Source organism: Notamacropus eugenii, chromosome 6 (genome assembly GCF_028372415.1).
Source record: "Notamacropus eugenii isolate mMacEug1 chromosome 6, mMacEug1.pri_v2, whole genome shotgun sequence".
Lineage (NCBI taxonomy): Eukaryota > Metazoa > Chordata > Mammalia > Diprotodontia > Macropodidae > Notamacropus > Notamacropus eugenii.
This window is the reverse complement of record NC_092877.1, coordinates 142,461,363-142,481,644: the sequence shown is the minus strand read 5'-3', so window position 1 is coordinate 142,481,644 and position 20,282 is coordinate 142,461,363. Positions and strand designations below refer to the sequence as shown.

The 20,282-nt window shown below is 41.0% G+C and overlaps 1 protein-coding gene across 2 annotated transcripts in view; it reads right to left on the bottom strand.

Annotated features, from left to right (window-relative positions):
• Nucleotides 1–20,282, bottom strand: part of SMAD1 (SMAD family member 1) — a 98,117-nt gene that overhangs the window by 12,635 nt on the left and 65,200 nt on the right. For both annotated transcript variants that reach the window (XM_072621174.1, XM_072621173.1), the window contains exons 3-5: nucleotides 14,538–14,795; nucleotides 9,386–9,502; nucleotides 3,330–3,551 (exon numbers count right to left, since the gene is read on the bottom strand). In XM_072621174.1, coding sequence (XP_072477275.1) covers nucleotides 3,330–3,551; nucleotides 9,386–9,502; nucleotides 14,538–14,795 — 597 coding nt within the window. The remainder of the gene's footprint in view (nucleotides 1–3,329; nucleotides 3,552–9,385; nucleotides 9,503–14,537; nucleotides 14,796–20,282) is intronic.

The following is a 20,282-nucleotide window of genomic DNA, read 5'->3' as shown; positions in this document are numbered from 1 at the left end:
GCACAAACTCCAACAGGCTGGCCACATTCTTCGAATGCAAACTTGCATGGGGCAGGTGATCACATGGTGGTCAGAAGAAATGATACAAGGACACTCTCAAGGTCTCTCTCAAGAATTTTGGAAATGACTGTGTGATATGGGAAACATGAGCATAGGATCACTCAGCATGGGTGCTGTGCTCCATGAGCAAAGCAGAATTGAAATAGCTCAAAAGACACATAGGATGCACAAATTTAGAGTAACCACCCAAATGTTTACTTGGACTATTTGTGCCCAATCTGTCGAGGAGCATTCCGAGTTCATGTTGGTCTGATCAGCCACAGCTGAACACACTGAAACTTGACTTTATCACAGTGATGTCATTTATCATAGTGAATGTCTTCATTTGAGAATGAAGGACAACAACCATGGATGTATATATAATGCCTGTAAACGCAGTATCTGGTGTTGGAAAAATTGAAGCAAAGTTTATTAGCTATGGCAACCAAACTCCAATCCTGGCGTGGCTTCAACAACTGTTAGAAAATGTTATATTGACCACGTTCTTTATTTTTATTTAATGCTAAACACGAAAGCATTGCTATTCAACAAGTGCTTATTTGTAGGAGACATCTCACTTTTTCCATCCCTTCCCCCCAAACACAATGACCAAGGTGACATTCAGGAGCCCTTGCTTGGCAGCTCTGCTGTGTGAGTGTTGGAAATCGAGGTATTGTTTGGGAGAGAGAGAAAAGTTGAGAAACCAGAGAGGCACAGGTGAAGGAAGTCCTGATGAATGAAAGCCACACAGATGCTAGGTCAGGAAAAGCTTTCCTGACCTAGGGGGAAAAATGATTCACACTGGGTGAAAACTGATCTCCCTGAGCCCACCACCTGCTTCACACACCTTCCTGTGAGAGCTCTGGTCCCAGCAGCATTAAGAAACGGATCTAACTCTGCTTTGAAAGTAAGTACATTCAATTTTTTTTTTTTAAGAAGAAATGAAAAAGAAGGCGGAGAAACACTTAGAGAGATCTGACCCCACACCTGTGTCATGATGAATTAAAGGAGATTAATTTCAATAGGCTGCCCTGTAAATAGTCCTCAATCTAGGGTGTCTTTAAAAAGGCCATACCTTGCAGTTAACCAGAATCTGGCTTAGTTCAAGCAAAGGCCCTTATCCCATGGAAGAATCACTGAGTGTATAAGGTCTAGCGGACCTATATAATTATTCACATGCCCATTTTCTGCAAAACTGCTAGAAAGTCATAAAGGGAGAAAACCACTTCTGGGACTAAGAAAAGATGAGCAAATGGACCCCACTTTTAAAAGTTACTACTGTTGGCCAGTCTTTTCAAGGGGATTTAAATCAAGTCCTTCCACTAAGCCTCCAGAGTTACCTAGTTCTTGATCCCATATAGGAACTCAACCCATAGTTTAAGAATTGCTGAAGTGGTCAGAAGTGGAAAAAGTTTAAGAATCTCTGATGCTAGGCCAACCTCCTCAGTTGCACAAATGAGAATCCTATTGAGAATGGGAGAATCCAAGGCCCATCACTGAGTGCCACCCAGGGGCTTCTGTGGGGCACACTACTGGTGTGGTGCAAATGGAGGTTAGAGAGCAGCCCTGGTCTGAGCTCCAAAATTCCATACAAGGTGGATGAAACCAAAGCCTCAACTGGAATGTGGGAAAACATCTGCAGCTCACACCTAATGTGCCAAAAGTGAACTCTTTGGGATGTGTTGTAATCAACAGATTCGATGGCCACCATGTTAACTGCTGCACTCCAAACCCTGGAATATTACAGAACAGAACCATGTGTTTCAGTTAAAGCAAGGGAATGGGGAGGGAACAGGTCACTGCTATAAGTCTAGAGAGGTTTCACTGATTTAAAAAAATTAAGATTTAAGATAAAAGGAGATTCACTTGGAAAGAGTCTTAAGGCTTCTAGCAAACATTTGTTTAAGAAACAGACATCATTTTAAAAATCTGGTGAAATTCACAACCCTCTCCTTAGATCAATGCCACAAGGAACATGGGATAAGCTCACCATGTTGCTCTGTTCCAATTTTTTGGAAGTAAATGGCTATTACAATATGAATTTAAATGACATTTTGGAAAAACTTAAGTAGTTGTGAATGAGTCAATTTCCACCTTCCCTTCTCCTCACACACAGCCTCACTGGTTTGTATTGGGAGGGTGGGGCTGGAACTATGGAGTCCTCAGTCCACCCAATTTTCTCTATTTATAAAGACTGGAATTCCCCTTGCTTGACAGATAACCAACTAAGGCCACTGAGGTTAAGTAATTTTCCCCAGGTGATAGGTATTAAGTACCAGAGCTGGGATTTGAGCTCCTGCTTGCTAGACTCTAAAAGTCAACAGTTTCTCAATGCACCATACAACACTGGTTGGTCATAATCTTAGAGAGTTGTCAGGGGTTTATTAGGCGTTAGAGAAGCATTTGAACCACAAGTGTAGTCATAAAGAGTCAGACATGGCTGAAACAAAACTCAACAACAAAATCTGCAATTGGACATTAGAGAAAGTCCTGGGATGAGATCCAAAATTCCTTAAAAGGTGAATGAAACAAAAACTCTATGAAACAAAGGATTTGGTCCATACTGGGATTTCATAAATGTGGGAAAGGCTTACCAGTGAGTCTGCTGGTGCTGAAAATCCCTTCACTGATAACAGAATAACAAATCTGAGGTAGTGTGGTGAAGTGCACAGAAGGTAGCATGGTGCCTTGGATAACCTCTCTATTTTACTAGTTACTTTTCAATAAATCTGAGTCATGTAAATTGGTTCAGAGGAGCTTGGTTTGCAATATGTACATGAATGGTAATCCCATCTGGACATAGGTACAAAATACAATGAGCTCCAGACTCATTCTCTCGGTGATTAGGAGAAAGAATGGTTATAGCTCAGAAAGCGTAGAAGTTGTATTCCTAGGTGGGGAATGTGAAAGGCTGGTAAGGAAAGGCAATAGCCATGGAAAAATGTTTCTTAAGAATGGATTATTTTGTCCCAATTTATAAAAGAGTCAAACTTCTGAAACAGCCAACATAGGGAAGCCATTATTGATGTTAATTAAAATTAATGTTGTTATGAGAGTTGGCAGACCATAAAAATAAATGATTTAGAAAGTGAAGGACTTCCTGGTAACACATACATTCCTAAAAAAAAAATTACAAACCACAATAAACCAATAGAACCTGTGTTGATATTTGCTGAAACTTCTTGTCCCAAGAAGAGCAGGAGGGACCAAATCAGTTCTGGAACAGAGGCAAGGGAGAAAAATATTCAAGAAAGGACAGAGTACACACACATATACACGCGCATACACACCTTTCCCAATGTGCCGTCTGGTGTTTTCAATAGTAGAATTCCGGTTAACATTGGAGAGGAGCCCAAGGCAGAACCGGTTCTTGTTGTTGGAAGGATCAGTGAAACCATCCACCAACACACTTGTGGAGGAGGCATGGAATGCTTCACCCACGCGGTTGTTGAGCTCATAGTAGACAATAGAGCACCAGTGTTTGGGCTCCTCATAAGCAACTGCCTGCACATCTGCAAAGAAGAAAAGGTTACAGTCAACCCCAGATGGAATGAATGAATGTCTGCTGTTTCCAAAGTTGAGTTACGATCCTGCAGTGACATTCTAGATAAGCAATTGCTATTGAAACAGAGCTTTAAGACATCCAAAGTCAGTAATTCTCACTGAAGGATCACAGGAGCGTACAGGTATAGCTGGAAGGGGCCTCAGAGGCACTATCTTGTCTAAACCCCTTTTTTACAGATAAGGAAACAGAGGCTGAAAAGTTGAAGTGACTTGCCCAAGGTCACACAGGTAGTTAAGCAGATGAGCTGGGATACAAACCCAGCTTCCAGATCTAAGCCTGAAGATTCCCTCCTCCCACAATTTCTAGTCACTATCTTAATAGTTGCAGATTAAAACTCCCTAATACAATTTAAGAAAAAAAAATTGGCAAACCAAAATGGTAGCCAGGCATCCAAGTCACCATATTTACAGTACACCAACTGGATGCTATATAATATATAGAATCCAAGATGGACCCAGTTTAGAACCTGGCTTTACTATCTACATGAATTCAACAAGTGTCAGAGGGAAAAAAACAACCAAAAAACAAAAGACCAAGTAGCAGAAACAGAACTTTGATGGACACTCAGGCCAGGAAACATGCCAGGAAATGCCAGTGTAAAAAGGATTAAGTTCCACAGAACCTCAGTATTCCTCGGCTTCCACAAAGCCATTGAAAACAACTTTTTAATTATTGGTAAGAAGCTACTCTACTTTTAAAGTTGCCAACGAACTCTCAAGGCCACGTCTTTGCCCCAATTCTCAAACTCAGGAAGAAATCTTGCCAGCTGGCCATTCTTCCAGAATGAATCATATCTGTCTCCCACAGATGTCACGCAGACTTCCTTACATTTGCTTTAAGTCATGCAGAGCAGGTGCGTTTTGTCTCTCCATTCCCAGAATGGGCCAACAATGGAAATTACCCAACTTCACTGACAGGATGCAGCTTGTTAAGTCAAGTCTCTTAAGACCAACAAATCTCTGTACTGAACAGGCTCCTGAACATTTGCAACTAAAAGGTTTTTTTTTTTTTAAAGAAAAGTCTCTATGTAATAAGATTTCCTTTACCACTAACTACAGAGGTTCGATCCACTATGCCAATATACAATGACTTGAGGATTATGAAGTCTTATCTATATAATCATTAGAAAGACAGACAGAAAGAAGGAAAGAAAGGAAGGAAGCAAGAAAGAGAGGGAGAGAAAGAAAGAAAGAAAAAAGAAAGAAAGAAAGAAAGAAAGAAAGAAAGAAAGAAAGAAAGAAAGAAGGAGGAAGGAAGGAAGAAAGAGAGAAAGAAAGAGAGAGAGAAAGAAAGAAAGAGAGAAAGAGAGAGAGAAAGAAAGAAAGGAAGAAAGAAAGAAAGGAAGAAAGAAAGGAAGGAAGGAAAGAAGGAAGGAAGAAAGAAAAAGAAAGAAAGAAAGAAAGAAAGAAAGAAAGAAAGAAAGAAAGAAAGAAAGAAAGAAAGAAAGAAAGAAAGGAAGGAAGAAAGGAAGAAAGGAAGAAAGAAAAGGTAGGAAGATACCTCAGGAAGGAGCTGAGTCCTTCACGTCAACAGAGAAACCACAAATCATAAAATGCTTTCAGTGACAGGATTTGGGAAAAACAGAAAAGGAAATGAAAATATAAAAAGAAAAAAGAAAATACTACTCAGTGTTTTGGTGGCACACAAAGATATGTGAAACCAAAAATGGAAACTTTTTCTTCCTCTCCTAATGTCTGCTCTACTATGGAACACAAAGAACCAAGAGGAGAAGTGGAAAGAGAAGTAGACTCGAAATAAGAAAACTCCATTTAAAATTTTGGCTCTGCCACACCCTACCCATGTGACCTTAGGTGAAGTGTATCACCTCTCTTGGTCTCAGTCTTCGCATCTGTAAAATGAGCAGAAGTGCCGAGATGAGCTCTCAGGTTACTTTCAGCTTTAAATCCATAATTTAAGTGGAGTGATTACTAAAAGGAAACTGAACTCTGAGTAAATGCAAAAGCAATAACGGTTCCAGGGAACAGATAAATACTTCCCTGCTCCCAACGCAGAGGTACAGAGCTATCAGACCAGACTACTGTAGACATCAGACATCTAACTGTTTTTCATTTACAGTAGGGGCTTCAATCTAGGTGGCAGCTATTAGGAAAAGTGAGAATTTCCAGGAATAACTGAGTTTTTAAAGCTATCAACAGAACATACATATATATACATGTAATATACATATGTAATTGTTTAAAACATACCTATGTGTATGTTCTATATATGTATGTACATGTGTGTATGTTCTATTGAGAGCCTTAAAAACCAGTTATGTAGAAATATAACAAACATATAATATGTACATTACAAATAAAATATATAATATAAATATATAATTATATTAAAATATATACTTATGCACATATATTTGGAAATGAAGTTAATATAAAAACAAAGTATATCCATTTTTTTAAAAAATCCCAGATTTTCCTAAAATTAGCATTTCTATAGTATGTCAAGGTTTTCAAAGCATTTCAATCTATTATTTCATTTAATTCCCATAACCCTTTGAAGTAAGTGCTTTTATCACGGCCATTTTACAGATTTTTAAAACTGAGAGCTGCAACAAGACATAGATCCTGGCAAATGTGGGGAGGAAAATGTCTGAGCTACAAGGATCAACCCACAAGTGAGAAATGCTACCTAAAGGACAAATTCATTTCCTGAATTCAGGCTCCTCAGGCTTATCTGGGACACAAGCCGGACATTAAACAAGGGTAAAGAGCTGTTTTGGCTTGTCAACCTCGCCAAGGTCACTTGGCTCCTCTGCTTGCTTTATGCCTGGACTATCTGTTCCCTCTCTGCTTGCTGCTGTTTCACTATTTCAATGCACACTCAAGGGTGTGTGGTGTTAGGAAGAAGTTAAATTTTTTTCACTTCTTTATCCTGTGGTTTGTGGTCTTTTTATGTTTGAGAAATCTATGCTGGAGATGATACGCAAGCCGCAGGATGAGAGCCCAGAGGAAGAGGCACAAACTCTCCCTCTGACTGCAAAGCCCTATGTAGTAAACCCTCATCAGAAAGGCGACTGAGCTAGTCCTTTGAGAGCTGGAGAAGCATGTGGAAATGCAGCATCTAGATTCCACAGAGACATCAGCAGGAGTCTGGAAACTACGCCCATAAGAAGTGAGGTGCAAAGCCCAATTCATTACTTTTTGCATTTCTAAAACAGGGCCAAAGTATAAGCCCTCTGAGTCTGCCAACACTTTTATAGATTTGAGATATCGGCCACTGTGTGATAACCAAGCTTCATATCAATAAAAAAGTGACTGGGGAATTCTGGTCAAGTCCAAAAGGTCTACTTTCTTAATGAGAATAGTTAACACTTAATACACTACTTCCTACGTGCCGGGTACTGTACTAAGAGCTTTACAAACATTGGCTCATTTGATCCTTACGACAACCTTGGGAGGTAGGTGCTGCTTTATCCCCATTTGAGGAAACCGAGGCAAACAGAGGTATACATGGTCAAATGGCCAGTAACGGCCTCTTAATTTTAATTAAAAAATAAATGTTGTACAATGCATGCCTAGTTATCAAATGGCATCTTACTTCAATTTGCAACTACACTCAAACTGAATTAGCTATGCCTTGTGCCAACTGTACCAGAAACATCTCTTCAATGAAATGCTATTTTGGGACAGGAGTCTATGCAACATGACTACCATGGTTACTGATAATCACCTGCCAATCAGATACCCTTGGAATCTTCAAGGTCATTTGTCCTGATCTTGCACCCTCTTAGGCCTTTGCAACTTGGCATCTCAGACTGGCAAGAACACAGTCCTTGCATCAGATGGCTCTAAACACTCCCACTCTCCTATCCCCAGGGAACTTCCCAGTGCAATGCCAGTCCTGAGGGCAGAGGATGGTGACCATGCAGGGAAGTGCTGGCAGTAATTTTAATTAGTTCACCAGCAGCAATTATCTGTGGCCAGGGATACTGCTGAAGTCAGAGGATGGGAGATTTAGAGCTAGAGAGGTCCTTACAGGTCATCTAGTTCACGCTCCTCATTTTACCAAGGTGACCCAGAGAGGAAGAACAACCTGCCTCAGGTCACATGGATACAAAGTGCCCAGGTCAGGATACACACCCAGGTGTGACTAACTAAATTTTCTCTACTGCGTTACACTGCTTTTCTCAGAAAGAACTTGAATGGGTCATAAGAGCGAGGCAAAGGAACTTTCCAGAAGACCCAGTCTCATCCACTTCCAATTTTGGAATTTCTGACCAAGTTCCTAATTCCACATTACTATCTCCATCCCCTGCTCAGCATCCCTTCACCCTTATTTCAGGTAATGCCTATGATTTCTCTTTTTTTCTAATTCTAAATTAATAGGTGTTTAATTATGGGGCAGAATGACAATAAATTTTGTTCTAGTTAAAATTCAAATTTATTGTTGTTGTTCAGTCAGGTTAGTCACATCTCACTCCTTGTGATCTCATTTGGGGTTTTCTGGGCAAAGATACTGGAGTGGTTTGTCATTTCTTTCTCCTGTTCATTTTCCAGATGAGGAAACTGAAATAAACAAGGTTAAGTGACTTGCTCAGGGTCACACAGCTAGTAAGTGTCTGATGCCAGATCTGAACTCAGGAAGATGAGTATTCTTAACTTCAGGCTGGGCACTTTACCCACTGCACCGCTCAGTTGCCCCTTCAGATTTATATTTGTCCTTTTAAAAAGGCTTTTGGTTTTCCATTTGTTACCCAACTGATTCTGAGCATCTGATTAGTCCAACCTGGATGCTCAGAAAATACAGCCACTCCCAAATATACTGCTCTACATGTTAACAAGAATGCACACGGAGGAGAGCGGGGTACAGACAAGACCCTCTATGAGGACACGTAAATGTGAACAAGTGAACCGAGAAGTGCAAAAGAAGACTGAGACTGCAAGGTTAGCCATATTTGGGGGATGAATTCCTCTTTTTAATTTAAATGATGGCTGATTAAAAGTTTAAATGATGTCTTTGTTTCTCTTTTTACATTCAGTTAGGAGAAACAGAGGGACCACAGTGAGTTAGAGACCTGCCTTTGGAGGCCAGAAGATCATACCCTCTTAAAGATACTGGCTGCATGACCCAGAGCAAATCAATCAGCCTCTCAGCGTTCTCAGCCAGTGGTAGCAAACTCAGGTCAGGTGGACTTGGAAAACCTCAAATTAACATTATCTATGATATATCCCATTTTTATTCATTTTGTTAAAATTTCCAATTACATTTTGATCTGTGGAGTTTTGCAACAGGTCATTGGGACAGCTTTGTGCCCGTAATGGTCTCAGACTTTAAGGTGCTTTAGGTATTCATCTGGACTGGGGAGGAATTTCTTCACTGGGGTGTTTCCTCTATCAGTGAATTTACAAGTCTAGCCATATTTGTGAAAGGATAAGCAAAGTGCCTGACACATAGGAGACCCTTAATAATCTCTTCTCCTATCCTTGTCATTTCTGGATCTATCTCTCCTCTGCCCTACAGAGAAGCCTTTCCTTTCAACAAGGATTTACAAAAGGAAAAAAAAACTAAAGCTTCAGCCAAATTAAAACCAACCAAAACACTGTCCACATCAGGCAGTGTAAGGGATTATTTCACACCTTAGGGCATGATTTCCACTAGTCTAATGTAAACACAGTTACAAAGTAAACTGATGTTATTGATGTTCAATATTGCTTATAACAAGTCATTAAAAAACAAACAAAAAAAGAAAGGAAAAGGGCACATTAACATTTATACTTGATAAACATAAGCCCAAGGACACTCATTAGCGGTCATTTGTTTTACCTCCTCTGTTTATTTCGGGAGGCATGGGAGGAGCCATCATGTTTGTATCCATCGGCTGGGAGCCATCCTGGGTCATAGGGTCTTCTGGAGGAAGGTAAGCAGGAGGAGGAGTATCCGCTGTAAAGTTGGGGGAAAAAAATCACAGAACTTTATCCCTTCAAGCCAGATTAAATACACACACAGACACACAGACTCACAGACACACACCCCTTAGCCTTGACATACCTGGTAGATGAAGCAAGTTTCCATATTCACCAAAAGAAATAACAAGTACGAGGCAAACTGGGGTTGGTCCCAGGGTATAGGCATTTTAGTTGAGAGGTGTGCTTCCTATCCAGGGATCACTTTCCCCAATGTCTGCCCCATTACTGCTGCCCTCCTTCACCTTCTCCTCTAAATGCTCGCCACTCTGAGGGTCAGGAAAGCTCGTCTCCTGGGGTAACTTTATTGCTGGTCAGACTATCCTTTCCCTCATCCCTGTCTTACTATGTCCCGATTTTGTCCAAGGCACAAGACTTCCTATTTACAGCTGTCTCTCCACTCCCCTGACCTCAACAAGGTGTACGTAGAAGACAAGGGTCTTTATGCAAAGTGAATTGTTTATAAGTTAGATATAGCTTCTGAAAGTAATTGCCACAATGCCTTCCTATACTCAGTGAGGGAGAACAGAGAGTTAGAAAAATCCTCTCATTTCAAAATGAGCCACACAGCACCCACTGCACACACCAATGCATGCCAACTTCAAAAATCTGACTGCTTTTCCCATTTTCAAAGCATATAGGAAAATGGCCTGAATGATGACCCTTTTGATTTTAGGTTAAGAAGCTTCAGAACATGTTTTATTCAACATGCCCACGCTGAAAGAATTGCTGCATTCATCTCCACTACAATCTAGCAAATGAGTGATCTGTAGCAAAGCAATTGCTGGGTTATCAGTACTTCCTCCTCCCCACCCATTCTGGGAATCCTGAGATTTCAAACTATCAGCACAGTTTAACAGTGGAGGAATTCGTTAGCCCCAGAAAGCTCAGCTTGGCTCTTTAAGTGTACAGTTCAGAAAAGCACCTAGCCAATTTACAGATCAAAAAGCATGATAATATGCTTTTAGCAATGAGAACTCAATATTCATTGGTCCTCCCACATAAATCTTATCCCACCCTGAAGAGTAGGAAAGAAACAAGGATTTATTAAGTGTATTAAATATTAAGTATTAATATGAATAATTTATATCAATTACATCAATTAATTTATATTAATAATATTAATATTAAATATTAAGTATTGAATATTTATTAATATTTAAAAATATTATCTCTTTTGAGCCATACGACAGGCTGAAGAGGTAGAAGCTATTGTGATCTCCTTTACAGATAGGAAACTGAGGCAGGCAGTCATTGAGTGACTTGCCTATGGTCACATGGCTACTAAGTGTTTGAAACTGAATGCGAACTCAGGACTTCTTGACTCCAGTTCCAGGGTTCTATCCACTGTGCTACTTTCTCCAAACAACTCTCACAGGATATTCTGAGCTACTACAGACTTTATAAGGCCAACCAGACCAACCCTTTCATTTTGGAGAGAATATGGCAGTGCTGGGATCTGAACCTAGGCTCTCGACTTCAGATCCACTGCACCATCTTCACCCAGTCACCCCAGCTAAGTGTCCTTAGGGATCAAATATTAACTAGGGCAGGGAGCTAGACAGATGGCACCATAGTGCATAGAGCTTCCAGACCTAGGGTCAAGAAGACTCACATTCCTGAGCTTAAATTTGACCTCAAACACTTACTAGCAGTCTGACCCTGGGCACGTCACTTACCTGTTTGCCTCAGTTTCCTCATCTGTAAAATGAGTTGGAGAAAGAAATGGCAAACCACTCCAGTATGCCAAGAAAACTCCAATGGGTTCGCAAAGATTCAGACACGACTGAAAACGACTGAATAACAGTAACTACCTTCACAAGACCAGGTACTGCCCTGGCATTTAAGGCAGCTAGGAGTTTCAAGCTATCAGTACTATCTTTCTTCTCTATGTCTAGGGATTCCCAGGACAGAGGAGGTAGTCCCACAAAATAATAAGTTCAATGGCCTGGGAATCAGAAAGACCTGGATTCTAGCCCTACCTTTTTAATACTAAGTAAATATGTAAGATTTGGCAAGTCAGTCTACCTCTCTGAGAGGTCAGTTTCTTGCCCTGTCTACCTTACTTTGCTGAAATAATAAGCTTCCCAACTCATTTCCCCATATAATTTAAGTTCTCCAGAGCAGACTATTTCCTCTTTTGCCTTTGTATCTTTGAATCCAGTGTCTACGATATAATACTTAATAGTTACTGAATGAATGAATAGGAAAGTAAGAAGGTGTAGGCCCATCACAAACATAAAGACTCATTATACTCCAAGTACATCCTGGCTCTGGTCTCTCATCCCACAGTGGCTAATGGAGGGTGCCTGCCTAAAGAGTTTTTAAGGGAATGACTCAAAGGCCTGAGCTGGGGACCCGGGGCCTCCTCTGGATGCCTTTTTCACCCTCTCTCCAATTCCTTTTAATTCAATTTCTCCACCACAGCTGCATTGCTGACTGCTTCACCTCTGGCCAGGAATGCAGACAAACAACCTCCTCAGAGACCAGATTCAATGAAGTTCTACAAACCAGCTGGTGGAATGAATCGAGAGAATTCTCTCACAGGGGACAGAAGAGCATACACAGAACCACGATGCTGTGATGTGTGGTGATTCATATGGGGAATGGTTTCAAGAATCAGGCCAAAGCTAAGACACTTACAACACTGGTACCAAGTTAATGGTTTGTGTCAATCAGGGTGGTACAGTGGAAAGGACACTGGATTTGCATTCAGAGGACTGGGGTTTAAAGCACAGCTCAGCTGGGATATCTAACGATACTGTATAAGCCACCTGACCTCTCCAGGCCTTAATTTTCTCCTCTGTAAAATGGGATGGTTGGATTAGATAAATCTTTGAAGTCCCTTCTCTTTCTTTACGCTTTCAGTGAAGAAGAATGTTACCTACCTCCTCACAGAGCAGTGGTGGACCGAATACAAAGAGTAAGAATACATTTTTGGACACAGTTAATGTGAGACTTAGGTTTACTTGACTGTGTATGCTCATTTATAAGGTTTTGTTTTTTCTATTTTTTGAGGGAGTCAACAGCGTCGCAGATAGGAGCACCAGGCATGGAGTCAGGAAGGCCTGAGTTCAAATCCGTCCTCAGATACTCACTAGCTATGTGACTCAGTTTCCTCATCTGTAATATGAGCTGGAGAAGGAAATGACAAATCTCTCCAATGGTTTTCCCAAGAAAACCCCAAATGGGGTCATGAAGCATCAGGCACAACTGAACAAGCAATTGGAATGGGTAGTAGGTAAGCAAGTTCATTTTAGAATGCTTAATTAAAATCAAGGCAAAAAACTCTGATCAGGAACCTGTTTTTCCTCCTTTGCATTTCATCTCTCCATTCCTTTCCCTTCCGGATGATCCTATCTATCCCAGGCACGCAGTAACAATGGTTTACCCCGAGAGTGGAATACACTTAGTTCCTTCAGATCCCAGGACATTAATTATTCAACACTATCCATTCTTCTCCTTAGAAAACTAGCCCTGCCCCCACTGGGCACCCAACCCTTAAATGGATCATTATGTTACTCACTTTCCCTCCTTTCCATGTGTCTGCGAGGACACAGCCTTGAGACAAAGGCAAAGGAAGAGAAAACACCTCACAAACCTCAAGGGACTATTTTTAGGGCACAGTCAACACTGGAGCGGAATTTATGGGAAGAGGGGAATGAGAGAAAAGGAAAAGAAAGAGCTGGGAAGGGAGATAAAAAAGGGAAGAAAAAAAGAAAGAAAGGAGGAAAGAAAAAGAGAGGGGGAGGAGAGACAGAGATAGAGAGAAAGAGGGAGAAAGGGAGAAAGAGAAAAAGGGAGGAGAAAGAGAGAGGTAATGAGAGAAAGAGAGAGGAAGAAAGAGAACGAATCCCTTTCATTCAGTGACTAAAACTACATTCTTGGCCATAGTCCTTCAAGAAAGTAAAATATTTATTGATGTCAAGTATATTTGGTGTATCTGTTCCCTTGGTCTTCTGAGGATCTACCAGCTGCTCATGGAGCCTTGATCCCCACCCGCCTTAGCTGCTCCTGTAGCTTCAGAAGGGGAAAAGGCGAGGATTTAATTCTTCTCTCTGACCTGATATCACTAAACAAGACTTGGGCAGGGGAAGAGGGCAACAGTAATTCTGTTGTCTCTAAGACATTAAACAGGTGGATGCTTTCCAGGACTTCTGCTGCAATTGTTTTGTAGCTCTAGTATGTTTGTTTCTTGTGATTACATCAGCATTCAAATCCATTTAATCAAAGGGGGGCAGGATGAACTGTAGGGAAACATCTTTCTTTTGTGGAATAGTAACCCAAGGCTGAACTCACAACTAGGTATCTTTCCTGTATTGAGATGATGTGGAAGCACACACATGCGTGCACGCACACACATACACACACATGCAGACACACACACACACATGCAGACACACACACATGCGCAGACACACACCCTTCCCCACACAAGGACCAAAGGCTGCAACAACCTCACTGCTCCCAGAAGGATGCAGCTGTTTTCAAACCTTTTAAGATTGAAGTGGGGGGGTGGGGGTGGAGAAAGGAAATCTCTTTTAAGCATCTGTGCTGATGTAGAAATTGGACCATACAACAGCCCACTAGTCATCTGCTTGCTTGGCTGTGATGCTGCTTTTTGTCAAAATCTGTGTTTCAAGAACAATTTTGGGGAATAGCACTGGCCACCAGCCAGAGAAACAACAAGGACTTTACAAGGGTTCAGAATCACAACACATCACTAGAGCTAGCTGACTCAGCTCCTGGACATTGGAGAAAAAGAGAACACTGACCTGACTTTACTCCCCCCTCCCCCAGGAAGGAAGGAAGGGAGGAAGGAAGGAAGGAAGGAGGGAAGGTAGGAGGGAAGGAAGGAAGGAAAGAAGGGGAGAGAGACAGACATACAGAAAGACATAAAGATAGACTGAGAGAGAGAGAGAAAGAGGGAGAGAGAGAAAAAGAACAGAAGAAACCAAATTTCACACCAATTTCATTTCCATGGCCCTCAGTCACGCAGAGGCACAACTTACCTGGCATCTGAAAAGGACTTCCTGGATCTGAACTGGTGGGAGAGTGCGGATAGGTGCTGCTGCTGCTTCCTGGAGAGTTTGGATAGCTGCTGCTGGGCGAATGAGGGAAAGGGTGGCTGTTGGGTTGTGGGAAAGAGTCTGGGAAGGTGGCATTGAGTGGCATGTGAGGCTCATTTTGTCCCAAGTTACGGAACTGAGCTAACAGGCTGTGCTGAGGGTTATATTCACTGTGTCTTGGAACCAATACAGGTGGAAGGACTGGATGGGGAGGAAAAAGAAACAAAAATGAGATCAGTGACGCTCTGAATTAGATCTTAGCAAGGCTGAAACAAGTTATACATAAATAAATAAAAATATAGAACATAAGCTGTAAACATATAAAATCAGTTTAAATCTACTAATTTTCAGTAAGGACCTTCTGTGAGCAAAAGCACTCTAAGTGTCTACTCTCTAGGAGTTTCTAATCTAGTGGCCCTTTGTAAGACGTATATACAAGGAATAAGCCAGAAAAATAAAATATTGTTGGAACTGGGGAGAAGGGAAAGAATGGGGATGCAGTATTGGAGAAAAGACAGAGAGAGGGAGGGGGAAAGGGAAAGACGGAGAAAGAGGCAGAGAGAATGAAAAAGGGGTAAAAAAACACCTTACTCAGTTTAGAATAGGGGATGGGGAAGATTTAATATCAAATGTCCAAGAAAAAGGTAATACTTAAGGTCTGAGCTTTAAAGGATGGATAGTTATCATGGCTAACATTTATTTGGTGCTTTTAAGTTTTACAAAATGCTTAATCCCTTTTTTTTTTCCTACCAGTCTGGTCACTTAAGTATTATCATATTCTCTCCAGTTTATAGATAAGAAAATAGTCTCAAAGAGTTAAATGACTTGCCCATGGTCACAAAGCAAGTAGGGAGGCACACTAGTCTTAGAGGACCTGGGTTCATATCCTGTCTCTAAAGCTTTATCTTGTGGGACCTTGAGCAAATCGCTTCACCTCCCTTGGCCTCAGTTTCCTTATCCTTAAGTAAAATAAGAAAGTTGGACTTAGATGGTCTCTGATGCCCCTTCCGGTGCTAGATCCAAGAAACCTTTTAATCACGTGAAGTAGAATATGAACCTAGGTCTCCCAACTCCAAGTGTGGTGCCCTTCCTACTGTACCAGGCTAGAGAAAGGGCAGGGTATTCTAGATGTAAGAAGCATAGCCAGAAGGAGGGAAAGCAGTTAGGGAAAAGTGAATATCATTTGTTTGAGGTCCATGAAGAAACGCGGAAAAGATTAGAAAGGTGTGCTGGATCCAGACTGCAGAAGACTTTGAACACCAAATTAAGCAGTTTGGACCTTGTTTTGTGAACAATGGGGAAACACTGAAATGTTGTCTGTTTTCACCCAGATAAGAGATATTCACTGCGAAGACAGATATGGCAAGGGGAACAGGAAGGGAAGAGCACCCAGGTGTGAGGCAATGGGGGCCAGCAGGAGGATTGTGGGAATGCAAAGGAGGGGGAAATGCTAAGTTCTGAGTAGAGAGAATCAAAATGACTCTGGTTACTGCTGGATGAGAAAGGGAGGGAGGGAGGACTCATAGTTTATCATCACCTCCACCTCCTCATTACCCACTCACTCCTCAGAGCCTCGTCATCTGGCTTCCTTCCTGACCGCTCTCCTTCAACTGTTCTTTCAGAGGTCATGGACAACCTTCTAATTACCTCATCTCAGAGCCTCTTCCCAGGCCCTACCCCGCTCAGCCACGGAGCATTCGTCATGCTGGACCACGGTCCTTCTATCTTGAGATGTCGCTTCCTTTACTGCTTCTGCTCCTTCTCAATCTCCCCTAACTTTCCAACCATCCCTTCTTGGTCTCTTACTATGGATCCCTTCTCTACAGCTTGCTCCTTCATGCATAGGACCTGTCTTCAGCCCTCTCCTCCTCTCTCAGTACTTTCTGCCTTGGTGGCTACACTTTCTCCCAAGGCTTCAAAGCATCATCTCTGTTGGAATGCATTTAAAAATCTCACTCAGCACCCAAGTCTACTTAATTTCAGACCTATGTCTCTAATGGCCTATAGGACATCTTGAATGCATTACCAGCACCTAAAACTCAACTGAAGAAAGCGCTCTTTGCAGGGGGGGTGGGGGGGGTGCAATATGATTTTTTCTCCCTGTGTCTTCCCTTCTTTCAGTTCTATAATGACACCGAGGGACTCATTTAAGAAACTAAGTTGCCCAGGGGATAGGGATAGGCAAAGCTAATAGGCAGGATTCTAGTGTGGATAAGGTAGATCTGACTCTTCCCAGGATGGGGGAGGGGGAAGAGGGAGGGAGATCTCCCACAATGAGTTTGAAATACTTCTTAGTAATCATTCCCATCACTTGAATGGGTCAAAGACACAAAGACAAAGCAAGTGTCAGAGAATCCCAGCCTAGGCTCTGACCTTGCTACCTGTTTGACTTTGGGCAAACAGATTATTTCATTAATTTGGACCTCCCTTAGGTGACCTCAAAGGTCCCTGGCTGACATATAAATAAAAGAGAGCAATAACATTTTAAAGGAGAAAAATCATGACAAAAGTTCCTCTGCTTATATCACCTCCACTACAAATTTTCAATGTCCATTATTATTTTGAAATACTGATAAATGCTAGCTAATGCAACCTCCCTTTCACTGTGTCCTCATCTTTAAAAATACACATTCTGTTTTGTATCCCAAATTCCTTTAGAGGAAAAGGCAGAGTAAGAATTTCCATAAAGTGTCTTCTGGAAGGTACCAGTCAAAAATATTTTTTTATCACCTTCAAACCTTAGTAATATTCCATGTGCCTTTAAAGCATCGGAGCCAGAACCGATCAACAACCATTTGCTCACAAGGAGCTCACATTCAAGCTCACATCCACAGATGAGAAAACAGCCCTCCGGAGACCCTGAAAAGTAACCCCTGCTCAATATCCACACAATTGTTTTTAAGACTCAAATATCAATCACTGCTCTCCAGCCTTCATCGCCATGTATCTGGAGAGAAGTCCAAATGATGACAAGCTTCATTTTGGATGGAAAAAAGTACCAAAAACACCCCACTCTTTTCCCACCCATATCTTATTTTTACACAATGACCCACATGACATCACAGGAAGTTAGGGAAGTTACAGCTTCAAAAATAAGTTGAAAGGGACTACTTTAAATTATCCTTTACAAGAAAAAAAATACTGCCGAAAGATTCCATGACCTATCCCTTTCTCTACCACCTCCCCCACTCCCTCCAAAGTCATCCGGGTTAGGTCTGGGGAGTCAGCCTTTCCTATAGAAAGATCCTAACTTACTATAGCCACCTCCCTTGGCAATTTGTGAAAGATACCTCTAAACGCATTCTTGGGGAAGAAATTCCTGTAGACAACAGATTCAGAGCCCTAGAACTACAAACCCAGAGACAGTTCACTCTCTGCTTTCCTGAAATTTCCAAAACAACAGCAAGTATTTCTATGTCATTTTAAAGTTTGCGAAGCACTTTGTACAAGGGACGGATGAATGAATTTATTAAGCACTTACTGTGTGTTGAGCACTAGGTGGAATGCTGGGGGTAAAAACACAGAGAAATGCCCCCCAGCCCATATTATAATAAGAGGCCCATACATAAAGGAGTATGTAGACAAGGGTAGGGAGTCTGGGGCTAGGAAATCACCGGGAGGGTGAACGGAACACACCCTTTCCTACAGCAATGGTTGTATTGACTGATTCCAGTTCTCAGACTAACCTCAAAACTGTGCTAGGTCACTGCAAGCATTCTTATTCCCCTTCTCAGATCACAAAGCAGAATATGAGAAAGAGAGCCAAGTCTGGCATTTTACTCCCTATAGCATACTGCCTCTCCCAATTAGATAGTGGGCAGGGCAGGTCTCTGTGCTTAATTTATGGGCAAAACAATGAGTACAAACTCATTCTACAGGAAAAAATAGAAATAGGTAATAGACTAGATGATATATATGTATGTGTATATATGTGAATATATGTATATATATGCATATGTATTTATGTATGTATGTATGTACATAAGTATGGCAGTACTTATAAGTATGGCTAGAGTTAGGAAGAGCTGGGTTAAAATTCTACCTTAGACACTTACTAGCTCTGTAACCCATGGCAAGTCACACAACTTCTTTTAGACTCAGTTTCCTCATCTTTAAAATGGGGGTACAAATAGCACCTATTTTTCATAGAGCTGTTGTGACAATCAAATAAGATAATATGTAAAGTATTTTGCAAGAGATGAAAGAAAAGGGAAAAAATCTATCAGTACAAAAATATTTATAACAGCAAAAATTGGAAATGGACATTTCCATCAACTGGCAAATGGCTAAACAAGTTGTGGTATGTGATTGTGATAGAATATTACTGTGCTGTAAAAAATGATGATTTCAGAAAAACCTGCGAAGACTTTTATGAACTGATGCAAAGTAAAGTAAGCAGAACCAGTTAAATGTTGTACACAGTAACAGCAAATGACATACTAAAGGATGACCAACCGTGAAAGACTAGCTACTATGATCAGACAATGATCTAATACAATTACAAAGGAACCCATGATGAAAAGTGCTATCCACTTCCAAAGAAAGAACTAATGAACTCTGAGTGCACATTGAAGTACACTTTTTTTTTTACATGTTATTGGGAAATATCTAACAAAATAAGTAAATATATATGTATATATATTTTAAATTTAAGTGTTTTGTAAACCTTGAAGTGCTTCATCAATGCCAACTATTGCTAGTTACTATTATTCAGCTTCACACCATTACAAAGAAGTTTGTTTAGGAATATCCACGAATATAAAAATTTCAGGGAAAATAACATGTCAGACAACCTGATCCAGATTACGTCTGTATTGCAAAACACTTTTATTAACAGAGGAATTGCTATGAGTCCTACTCTGATGCTTTATCGCAGCCTGGAGATGCTGCATGCTGCCCCTGGGTGTTGGATGGCCATTCCTGTGCGACCTTTGGATCAAGAAAGACTCTCTGAACTTGGGCTGCACTGATGTGTTGATAGAGATCAGAGGCATCATCAAAAGGTCTTTTGTTTGGGCTAGGTGAAGTACTCTCCTTTGCCTTCAGGAATCACAGCACATTATGGGGAACATGCATATATGAAAACACATCCTTTTCCCATTTAGTACAGAAACAAGGACATTCTCTGAGGGCACCACTATATTACAGCAGAATAAAATAAAGTACTAAAAAGTTTAAAAATGCTGAAATAAAATAAGTTTAAAAAACATCAAGTCACTAGAAACATCTGTCATTTCTATCCTTAGTAGAATGCGTGGTTGGGATGGAACGCCAGAGACAGTCAGGTGAAGCAGGTTGGACCTGGAGTCAGGATTCAAGTTCAAATTTGACTTAAACACTTACAAGCTATGTGACCCTAGGCAAGTCACTCAAACTGTTTGCCTCAGTTTCCCCAACTGTAAAATATGAGGAGAATGATAGCACCTACCATCCAGGTAGGCTCTGAGGATCAAATGAAGTATTTTACTCAGGACAGAGTAAATGTGCTCCCTACAATACATATTATATTTACTATATAATGCTCCTCCTCATTCGTACCCCTAAATGATCTCCAAGAGCTCTTTTAGCTAATATATTCTAGGAGTAAGTATTGCAAAGGGAGGAGAATGATCACTCAGACAAGTTAGGCCTGCAAATGGACAACTGAGGCAAAAAGGGTACAAAAAATAAGTTATTTCTACTTAAATC